The sequence below is a fragment of the Nomascus leucogenys genome, chromosome 4, assembly GCF_006542625.1.
Source record: "Nomascus leucogenys isolate Asia chromosome 4, Asia_NLE_v1, whole genome shotgun sequence".
NCBI classification, from domain to species: domain Eukaryota; kingdom Metazoa; phylum Chordata; class Mammalia; order Primates; family Hylobatidae; genus Nomascus; species Nomascus leucogenys.
The window spans coordinates 62,404,018-62,415,407 of record NC_044384.1 but is presented as its reverse complement, the minus strand read 5'-3'; the positions used below and the strand labels follow the sequence as shown (position 1 = coordinate 62,415,407).

The 11,390-nt window shown below is 43.1% G+C and overlaps 1 protein-coding gene across 6 annotated transcripts in view; it reads right to left on the bottom strand.

Moving 5' to 3' along the window:
- Positions 1 to 3,295: 3,295 nt before the first annotated feature.
- Positions 3,296 to 11,390, bottom strand: part of TGIF1 (TGFB induced factor homeobox 1) — a 48,310-nt gene continuing 40,215 nt past the window's right edge. For 4 of the 6 annotated variants that reach the window (XM_012506395.2, XM_003262040.3, XM_003262042.4 and 1 more), the window contains 2 exons: positions 5,170 to 5,396; positions 3,296 to 4,339 (listed from right to left, as the gene is read on the bottom strand). In XM_012506395.2, the coding sequence (XP_012361849.1) occupies positions 3,764 to 4,339; positions 5,170 to 5,352 (759 nt within the window). In that variant the 5' untranslated portion in view covers positions 5,353 to 5,396 and the 3' untranslated portion in view covers positions 3,296 to 3,763. Of the gene's footprint in view, positions 4,340 to 5,169; positions 5,397 to 10,267; positions 10,451 to 11,390 lie in introns of those variants that run through there. The other 2 variants (XM_003262039.3, XM_030810694.1) reach the window with 2 other exon arrangements.

The window sequence follows — 11,390 nt, the reverse complement described above, 5'->3', positions numbered from 1 at the left end:
AAGAATCAAGTGGAAATTTTACATGTGAAAAATACTAGCACTATAGTGAAAGTCCACTGGATGAGTTCATGAGCAGACTGAAGACAGTAGAAGAGTTAGTGAATTGCAAATAAATTACACAAATTATTCAATCTAAAACAGAAACAAGACTGAAGAAAAAAGAGCTTCAGAGACATGCAGGACAACCTCAAGTGATCTAATGTAAATTTGCTGGAGTTCTAGGAGACAGGAAACCAAGAAATAAATTGAAAAAATGGCCAAAATGTCCCCAAGTTTGATTTTAAAATAAATAAAAATAAAAACTTAAGATTTACAGATCCAAAAGCTCAATGAACCCCCAGCTAAATAAGTACAAACAAACCATACCTAGGCACATTTTAGTGACACTGCTGAAATTCAAAAATAAGACAGCCCGAGAAAAAGACATAGTATTTATGAGAATAATGATACAAATGACAGCTGATGTCTCATCAGAAACAATGGAGGCCAAAAGACAATAAATGCCTGCCAAGTGCTGTAAGAAAAAAAGCCATCAACCCAGAATTCCCCATCAGTGAAATGATCCTTCAAAGATTAAAGTGAAATAAAGTCATTTTCCATGAGCTCATTTTCAAAGCGTTTCAATGAGCCTAAACTTGTCACTGGACTACAATTCTCAAAGAAATCATTCAAGCTGAAAAGGAAAGACCTCAGATGTCACTCAAATCTATAGGAGACAATGAAGAACATCAGAAATGGTCAATGTTTGGCAAATATAAAAGATACATACATTCTTTTTTCTCTTAATCATTTAAATGACGCTTGTTTTAAGTGAAAATGATAGCATCATACTGTTGCGTTTATTATGTATGTAGCTGTAATATATGTGAAAAACCAAGGAAGAGAGGAGAGGGAGGGTGAATGGAACTATACTGTTGCAAGGTTCTGTATTTGATGAAGCTGTATCATATTAACCCTAAGTGGATTGTAGTAGGTTAAAGATGTATGTTGTAATACCTAGAAGAACCACTTAAAAAATATGGTGTATAGCTTATAAACCAAAAGAAAAATTAAAACACAAAACTGCACTTGTACCCTCTAAATCTATAAAAATAGGCCGGGCTTGGTGACTCACATCTGTAATCCCAGCATTTTGGGAGTCTGAGGAAGGCAATTCACTTGAGGCCAGGAGTTCAAGACCAAACTGGGCAATATGGCGAAATCCCATCTCTACTAAAAATACAAAAAGATTAGCCCGGCATGGTGGTGCATGCCTGTAATCTCAGCTACTTGGGAGGCTGAGTCACAAGAATCCCTTGAACCCAGGAGGTGGAGGTTGCAGTGAGCCAAGATGATGCCACTACACTCCAGCCTGGGCAATAGAGCGAGACCCTGTCTCAAAAAAAAAGAATACTTTTTTAAAAAGAAAAATTAAAACATAATCAGAGAAAAAGACATTTTATATATGAGAATGGTGATATTCATTATATATCTTAATATGATATATATAATAATGATATGATATATGAGAATAAAAATATTCAACCTGAAAGAAGGCAGGAAAAGAGGAGCAAAGAAAAAAGCCAAATGGTAAACTCAATCTAAGCATATCAATAATTACAGTAAATGTAAATTGACAAATGCTAAGTAAAAGGCAGAGATCATTAGACTAAATAAAAAAGCAAGACCCAAACTATATGCTATGGGATGAACTTCAAAAACACAAACAGGTGAAAAGTAAACAAATTAAAAAGATATATTGCACCATGTAAATTATAAACATAAAAATCATTTCTATTTGGCTTTGATATGAACAGCTTTTTACATTTATCTTTTCAATTAAATGTACCTGTTTTTAAATAATGGATTACATTCATTCAACATCAGCTATTATCCACCACGACCTGTAACAACCTCAATAGGGAAAAAATGAAGCAAAACATAGGGAATTTAAGGTGACTTACAGTTTTTCTTTTAAATGAGTCATATGGCTCCTTTCCTTCCCCTTCCAGTATGAGTGATGAAACACCGTAACAGGGCAAGCCCTTTAGGACTTGCTCATTTCCCTCATCTATACTAAAGCAAAATGTTCAGCCTTTCATCTAGCTGTTGGAGCAAGTAATGATTCTTGATCACCTTTGTGTCATTCATTTTTATTAATGTTTATTTTGTTCCTTGTATTTACTTTACTAGTACTTTTTGGGTTTTTGTCTATTTCTGTGACTCTCTGAGGTGGGGCCAGACCATTCTAAGCTGATGTGCCCTACAAAGCTGCACCCCACAGGCTAGAGCACAACATTCCCTCACCTAATTTTCTTACACCTCTTGGTAGTCATCCAGCAGTTTTCTTCTTTCACTTACAAGAGAAGTCTGACTTTAGCTCTTTCTATAGTAGGGACTTTCTAAAATAGTTTCAAAATTAGACAAATTTGTGAGTATTTTTCTACATTCTTGAAACAATACTGAAGCTCTGATGCTCCCTCACACTTAGACAATTCATAGCTGGGGCAGGGCTGGAAAGAACATGACTGTAACAACAAAGAAAGCTCGTACTAAGCATGACTACAAAGAATGGTTTTGTGGCATGTGACAAATCTGCTCAACCATACAAGTGAAAGGAGCAACACCAATTCCCTTCTGGCCATCTGGGCTTTGTTAAGTGATTGTCTATCCCAACAAACTCCACTTGTACATAGCACCATTTTTTCACAAACCGTGACCTTGGAAAAATACTCACCTAATAAACTAACAATCCCACCATAGACAGAACCCCACTGTTTATTTCATCATTTTAGAAAATATTTTGAGATGTTTTAAAAGGTAATTTCTCTGCAAATACTATGCAATATTGTATTCAAATACTATTTGAATACAAATGCCTTAACTAAATGTACCACTGAACAAAGGTTAAAGGGTAACGTGGAAAAAGGGCAAGAGATTGCTTGCGTTGTTTTTCTTCTGAAAACTTAGCAATAACCGGATGCTTCAAGACTTTTCTTTACAACACAGCCATGTTTTAAACTATGCAGGACAGATCAGTAAGGGATTTAGTGGCTAGCTAAACACTGAAATGATTCATTTCAATTTGCCATGCAGTTTAAGTAAAGCTCTAAGGGCCTACTATGCCTCCTATCAAGAGTAAATATCACACATCCTGTTTATGCAAACTGGTTTGTTGTCCACAGGTTTTCAAAGAGCTGGTGACACCCCCTAACACTGCACCCTACCCCCCCAGCTTCCTGCTCACTGGGGTGCTATATTCCTACTCATTTTTAAGAAGCGCCTCCCTCAACAGAAATACTCTGAATTACAACAATTTTTAAAGAAAATACTTTATTATGTCATGAAAAAAAGGCATCAATCAACTAGATTCATACTTGTTTGAAAAAAAATTGGAAATTTATTAATTAGACAGTATGTGGGCATCCTGTTCCACATGGGAATGAGAAGATGCTATAGGTTCTCTAAGTATTGCACAGTCTGAAAAAATAACAAAAAAGGGGAAGGGGAGGAAAAAAAATCACATGATATTGGGAACCATCTCACATTATGAATAATCTACCAAGAAACATTTAAAAAAGAAAACCCTTTGTTTCTACAGTAGCTTTGAGTTTATAGTTCTTGGAATGACTGTATTCCATTGAAGACATCTCAGTAACAGGAAGCTGTTTTAGCAATCCCATGTGCAAATATTAATAAAAAATATATAAAATAATGCAATTCATCTCTTGCCTTCACCCCGGCAATCATGACATTTCTGAGAACTGTTTTGCTTGAAAATGGGTTAAGCTGTAAGTTTTGCCTGAAGCTCCATCTCTGCAGCCCGTTTGAGTGCAACATCCACTAGAAGCTGAAATCCACTAAAGTCCTGGTTGAGGTCCGGTGGAGTAGGGGGAGGAGTATTGAAAAGACCACTCTGTGTGTTTGTACTTGGTCCAGATTTACACGTGTCCTCTGGGTACATGAGAGAGGTGTCTGTAAAGTTGTTGGCCGCTATCTGCTGTATATCTGTGTTTTGTCCCACACCAACCGACTGACAAAGAGAGAAAGGGACATCTTTTAATGCAGTCACAGTGGTATGGCAGATCACTGATGGACGAGCCAAAACTGATCCCGGGGATGACGGCTTAGGAGACAGTGGCCTCCCTAGGGTTGGGTTTGGCCCAGCTGTACAGGAATGAAACGGGGTCTCCTCTAGAGCTGGCATGAAGTTTTTGATGCCCATCACGGACTCCACAGAGCTCGTTTCAGAAATCTTGGCCCCACGGCGGGAAATTGTGAACTGATTTGGATCTTTGCCATCCTTTCTCAGCATGTCAGGGAGGAGCCTGCGGCGGGCGTTGATGAACCAGTTACAGACCTGAAATCATATCGGTACGCTTTAACACTTTCCTCATTCACTCAGCCAATGGGTTCTGAGAATGTTCTGTGGGGTACCTAATTGATCTTGCTCTCTGTATTAAAGAAAGCATGAAAAGGCTTATCTGAACTTACAATGTTATTTCAAGGTATTTGAGCTCCGCCAAGAAAGCAAGCTACCAAAAAATAAAAAATAAATAAATAAAAGAAAGCAAGCTACCACCTGTCATAAACCTTCTTCTAGTTTCTAATACAAATTTCCTTTTTTGTCTCTTCATACTTAAAACCTTTTCAGGACAAAGAAAAAGATATAAAATCTCAAATGCTTAAAAATGATTTGAGAGAGAGGTTTACCTTTTAACTCTCCCCATTTTAACCTATCACCTACTGCCCCAACATTTAAGTTAATCAACTACAGGAAAACCTCTCCTTATGAAAAGGGCCACTCCTCCCAGTAACTGATTTTTCCCAGTTCAAATGACTATGTCAACAGACATAACATGAATTACCTCACTGAAGTCCTCCTTGTTTAAATATCAAACCAGTTTCCTGGACAATAGAGTAAGGTTTAACCTCCTTTTAATGTCTGTTGCATAAAGGAAGGTTCTTTTGGGCATTAAAGGAAATGCTATCTGATAGGTGACTGTCAAGTGTTTCTGTGTTCTCTAAATAGCTAGTTATTAGCTTTTAACACTATCACATTTACAATAAAAAGATATTCCTTCTGTCTTTGAGTGGCGAGGAGCTTAATGACTTGACACACACAGGAATGCCATAAAATGACTTTGAAAATAAAAATGCATCCGTAAACCTCATGCTCTCTTTCTTTACCTGTAGTGTAGACAGGTGTGTTTGCTGGGACAGCAATGCTTTTTCTTGCTCCGAAGGATAGGCATTGTAACGGTGCTCATACAGCCAATCCCGAAGAATCTGCACAGACTCCTTGGGTAGGTTGCCCCTTCTCCTTCTCTTGCCTGAGCCAGCGGATGAAGAAAGGTCCAAGGGAATGTCCATGCTGTCCTCATCCTCAGTCTCACTGCCAGATGCTGCAACAATACCTAGGAAACGACAAGGGCCAGTTGTCAATTGTTTTATAAGCACAGCAACTATTGCAAAGCTCACTTACACTGACCATTCAATGTAACCATGTTTTCCCAACAACTGAGAGCGAGGAGAAGGAGCAGTGTTTTCTGTCCTGAATTCAGGGTACAAGTAAAAGTAATTTGACTAGCACCACATGGGAGGTTCTCAACCAAACACCAGATGCCTTTTCTCAGCCGCTTTCCTCTAGGATTCATTAACTTCTCACATTCCTTTTGAATGATGCTCAGAAAACTCTTTTGTCTAATCATTGGAGGAGACAAACTGCACCCAAAATGAATAACCTGCCACATTTGAAACAGGAAGGGTGCTGTGGCAGTTGGAATGTGCCTACCAACCGTCTTTCTAAGATCAGTGCTAACTAGGAAAAGCAACCTAACCAGTATCCTAATGTACATTTTAAATGTTACTCTTCCTCCTTCCTCTACTGAAGGTTTGAAAAGGGAGCACTCCTACTTTTTTCACGGATATAAGGAAGGAAAATTACATACTACACTGAACCCCGTTAGTATTCTAAAGGTAAAACACATGTTAAAATTTTCTAACACCATGCATGGTCATTTCTTATTCATTGCTATGTACATTTATTCAAAGTTAGACATCTACTTTAAATGGGCAGTACTAGTCACCTTTTATTAAATACGACCACTGATGTTTTCAGTTTCATCACACAAAAACATTTTTCTACTACTGGTACTTTAGGTAAGGTCAAAAGATGCCTAATACTAAATGAATTAAAAATGTCTCCTAGGCTGGGCGCGGTGGCTCACGCTTGTAATCCCAGCACTTTGGGAGGCCGAGGCGTGCGGATCACGAGGTTAGGAGATCGAGACCATGGTGAAACCCCGTCTCTACTAAAAATACAAAAAATTAGCCGGGCGTGGTGGCGGACGCCTGTAGTCCCAGCTACTCGGAGAGGCGGAGGCAGGAGAATGGCGTGAACCCGGGAGGCGGAGCTTGCAGTGAGCCGAGATAGCGCCACTGCACTCCAGCCTGGGTGACAGAGCGAGACTCCGTCTCAAAAAAAAAAAAAAAAAAAGTCCCCTAAATTTCAGCTACCAGTTTGATCTCAACCTGGAATAGAATACTACATATCAATAAGCAGAGTTTAGTCTTAAATGATTACATGACAAAGGAAACTGAATATGCAAGCCCCAGAGGAAGCTCTTTTGGCTGTAAGTACTTTAATCCTGTCAGAAATTTTAAGAATTCACAAGCCATAGAGAATATTTAAATCACAGATGGACTCGGTTCAATAAAGCTTCAGAACTGGCCTTTACAGATATTTAAACAGCATTCTGAACTTTAAAAAAAATTAAATAACAAACGCTATTAATTCCACCTTTCAAAAACTACAGCAGCCTACTCCGAATGACTAAAGAAATACATTCTTTTGCTTGTAGACAACCTAGAATCTTAAAAACAGAAATGAATTACAAACAATGGCATGCTTGAAAAAAATCAGTACTCTATATTAGGGGAAGTAATTAAAATAACAAAACTGTAAAGGTAAGCATTTTTAGCTTTTATACTTTCTTTCCTCTGTAGTACGTAATTTTGGTTGAAAATATGACTTGACCTTAATTGAGCCAGTTCCCCTTGACAGGAAATAAAAACGGAATATTCCTCTTAAGCTAAAGACCATGTTTTTTAAAGGAATTTTTCCCACCCTTTTAATTGACTCTGACTTGGTGACACATTTTTAGTTTTGGACTGCAGGGGGCAGAAGGTGCTGCAGGGTATTCCTACAAAAGGCAGAACTCTCCAAAGACGAAAGTAAAGCAAGTTCTAACAAAGAGGTGGATGAACTTGCAAATTAACTTTAGCTCACAGCTTAATAAACAGCTACGAATAAACCGCACAAGAATCCTAAGTTTTAACTGCCATGTATTTGAAATTCCCCTCCCCTGATGATTTAAGTTTTTAAAAAGTTTTTCAAAAGTGCCGATTTAAAACTGAAACTACTTTCACTATTGACAACATGAGACTTTCAAAACCCATATTGAAATTTGGGTGAAGAACTATTAATAAAATAGCTTAAAGAAATTATAGCTGAGTTCCCGTCTCACATTGGCTTTAATAATTAAAGAAATCGAACTTTTAAAAAAAGTGTCAAGTTAATTAAATGACTAAAGCAAATTTGAATAAAGCAATTTGTTTAAACTCTCCAACGTCTGAAAAGCCAGACATTCCTCTCAAGGCTATTATCTCCTTCCTTTTTTTAATCTAGAAAAAGTGTGAAAATTTGCTCATTGAACAGTGAATTCCCAACTGTAAATTGGTAATCACAGAGTCTGAAACAAAAAAAGCCCCTGAAGGCTGCCCTTTGATCTGCTTGCCTAGTTTGACAAGAAGCCTGATCTTTCAGAATAGGTTAGTGACACACAAAAGCAGGTTTCAGTTAAGCAACACCAAACTACAGCGCGACTTTACTCTGTTCTCAGTTCATTTAAATAAATGAATGCCAGGCCTCTGGAACTCTTAACAAATATTTCCAATATGTGCACAAAAGCTGAAGTAACAGGAAGTTAAGACTTCAGTGCCTTGGCTACGCCAGCTGATATTTCACTGCAGTAAAACCACGTTTGCTGCTGTCAGGACTGTTTTCATTAAAACTCTCCCTCCTGGTTGTGGCTCAGCTTGGAAAAACAAAGACTTTTTTCCTTCTTACTCATTTCCTATTGTAACAGCGCTTTTGAAAAGTTTCCCGGTTAAGACTTGTTTCCAAACGTCTTGCTTTGCTTACACTTTTAAAAATGTGGCGGTGGGGAGGGTGGGGGCAGAATCACAAGCTTCTTTCACGCTATCCGCATGCAAGGAAATGTTGTGTAGAAAGCCACAACATGGCCTGAGGATCCCGCCGCTCTAAGCAGCGACTTTGTTCCTGCACTTTCTTTTTTTTTTTTTTTGAGACGGAGTTTCCCTCTTGTCACCCAGGCTGGAGTGCAATGCCGCAACCTCGGCTCACTGCAACCTCCGCCTCCCGGGTTCAAGCGATTCTCTTGCCTCAGCCTCCCGAATAGCTGGGATTCCAGGCAAGAGCCACCACGCCCGGCTAATTTTGTGTTTTTAGTAGAGACGGGGTTTCTCCATGTTGGTCAGGCTGGTCTCGAACTCCCGACCTCAGATGATCTGCTCGCCTAGGCCTCCCAAAGTGCTGGGATTACAGGCGTGAACCACCGCGCCCAGCCCTGCACTTTCTTTTCTGAATAGCTCGGTAACATCATGAGACAGGGAGGCAGGGAGACACTGATTGTGAAGTGACTCTAGAAAAAAGATTGCTGGGAAAAGTCGAGATGCACAATTAGGAAAAAGCAAATTAACCCAACAAGTTTCCTGACCAGAAAAGTTCTCCTTTGAGCTGGGAGCAATGTCTCTTGCCTGTAATCCCAGAACTTCAGGAGGCCAAGGCGAGAGGATTTCTTGAGCCCAGGAGTTCGAGACCAGCCTGGGCAACATAGCCGGACCCGGTCTCCAGGAAAAAAAGAAGAAAAAAATCAGTATCTCCTTGGGAGAAGCAACAGGAATCGAACACTCAAACCACCAAATCCAAGGTGTGGTTGGCTACCCCAGCCAAAGAGCAATCCCAAAGAAGGAATTCAACAGTTAAAAACTGGGAGCAAAAAGACTTAGTGGGTTTTCCTTATCAATCTTTCAGATTATTTTTAAGTCATTTTAGGCGATCTTTTGGTGTCACTCTCAGCTTTCTGGGAGGACACACTATTATCACAAACCAGTCTTACCAAACCCCGGGCTCAGGAATGGAGCTGAAAGTGCACTTGTTTTAAGAAAACTTGAATAGATTTGCAGACTTTTATAAGACAAGACAGTAAGGAGGGCCCGATTCCCTCAGGAGTCTTTCCAGAGCCGACGGGGAAGGCTCCCCCGTCCAAGGTAAGTTTTAGAGGAGGACCGCGGAGAAGCACGAGAGGGAGGGGCCCAAGGAGGAAAAGCAAGTAGCTTTTGTTCTTGAGAGTTCCTCGGCCTCAAGTGAAATAGGCCAGCCCGCACACTGCACGAGTTAGCACAAGCAAAGAAACTCCAGGACCCAAGAAACTATAAATGAGGCCGTGAATCCCACTTTCTCAGGGGCCTGCCCACCCCAGACGACTCGCCAGGGAAACCTAAAAGGGAAAAGAAACCCGGGTAACCTCGGCAGCCTCGGCTCCCCTGACAAGCCCTGAACCAGTGGCAGTTTCCCCTTCAGCCCGTCACCTCTCATTGTTTCCATGAGTCGGCGCCGAGGAGCTAGACCCTGTGCGCCCTGGGATGGGGACCGCGGAAGTTCCCACCGATGCGGCCGGCGGGGCCCAGCCTTGGTCCCCAGCTCCGGGGAGAGGGCACGCGGCTGTGGGCGGCGCGCCGGTGGTGGCGGGGCGGGGGGGAGGCAGGAGGACCCCGGGAGTGCAGAGGGGGTCGCCAGGGAGGACCAAGGTGCTGGGGGAAGGTAGGCCAAAGTGCCGCGGGAGAGTCGGGGGGACGCCAGAAAAGCCGTGGAAAAGGAGCACTGGGGATTCCCGGGTTGGGGGGCGGGTCATGGAAAGTAATCAGAGCCGCCCCCGCCAGAGCCCGAACAATGCGGGGAGCCCACCCCGGCGGACGCCCGGCTCTGCGCTAGAACCAGCCTCGAAACACAGAGCCCCTCACTTATTCCGGGGAGGCCCACCACAACAGACAGCGAGTCTCTCTAGACCTGTCAGCCCTCCCAAGGGTCGGCACGGCTTTCACGGGGCGTCTCGGACGCTCCCCGCACGTTTTCTCCCAGAGCCAATTCCCTGTCCCGAGTCCTCCCTCCGTCCCGCGGGGAGGGGTCCTTAGGGCGTTCTACCAACAACGACTACCAGTTGATCCGATTTTCACATTTAATTTCACTCTCGCTGGGAAGGCCTGGCGGCAGAGGGAAGCTCCGCGCGTTTCAGGGCCTTCCACAGAAACGCAGACGAAGGAACGCCGCGGGCCTTGCGGCTATCCCCTAGGAACGCCCCCCAGCGGGCCGGGTCTGAAAGAATGTGGAGTTCCAAACTCCAGGCGGCTCCCGGGCATGCGCAGTAGCGCCGCCCCCGTCCGCTTCCCGAGTGATTAACTTCTGTTTTGAACCACTCCACATAAATCACAACAGAAACGCCATCTCCAGCCCACGGTGGAACACTCGGGGGACCTCCCAGCCAGGGACTCAAAAGTTAACTTCAAAAGGGACTTCACATTCTTTGACCTTTCGGGGTGTTGTGTGTGGTTTCTACACCGCCCGTCCCCCTCCGGTGTATTTTGTTTTTAAACCAAACTGACGGCAAGTTTTAGTTGTAAAGCTTCCAGAACGCTTCGTGGAAACAATGACAGCCTTGCTCTTTGCACTTACAACCAAGCCTGCTTGTCACATTTGGACGCATTTTGACTGCATGTCGCTTGAAGCTGCTGGCCCTGGGTCCTAACTCTTTCTCCTGCCCCAAAATTCATCGTGGGAAAACTTTTAGAGACTGGGAATTTGTAAAAGTCTGGCTTTCCAAAGCTGTTTACACCCGAGGGCGATGAGGGGGTCCAGAATCGCATTCCTTCGATCGTAAAAACACCACATCCCTAAAGAACAGTGCTAGGGCCCGGCTGGGAGTAGGGGGGCGGCGGGGGCGGGGGGAGCCTAGGAGTGGAACTTTCAGACAAAGGCGCGGCGGTCCCGCGGCCCCGGCCGCCTCGGGTCCGGATCGGGAAAAACGAGGTGCTGGGTCCCTCCCTACTCGGACCCCATATCCCCAGCACGCGAGAAAGAGCGAGAAGCCACGCGGCGGCTGGGCCGAGCGTGGGGTGTCGGCGGAGACAATGAAACTTGCAGGCGCACAAACAAGGCGCTGAGCGTGTTTCTTGACAACGTGCCAGCAGCGTGGAGCAGCTCGCCCCACAACAGCCCCTCGTGTTGTGTCTAGCAGGAAAACAACCGCTGCCGTTTCAGACGCAGCCTC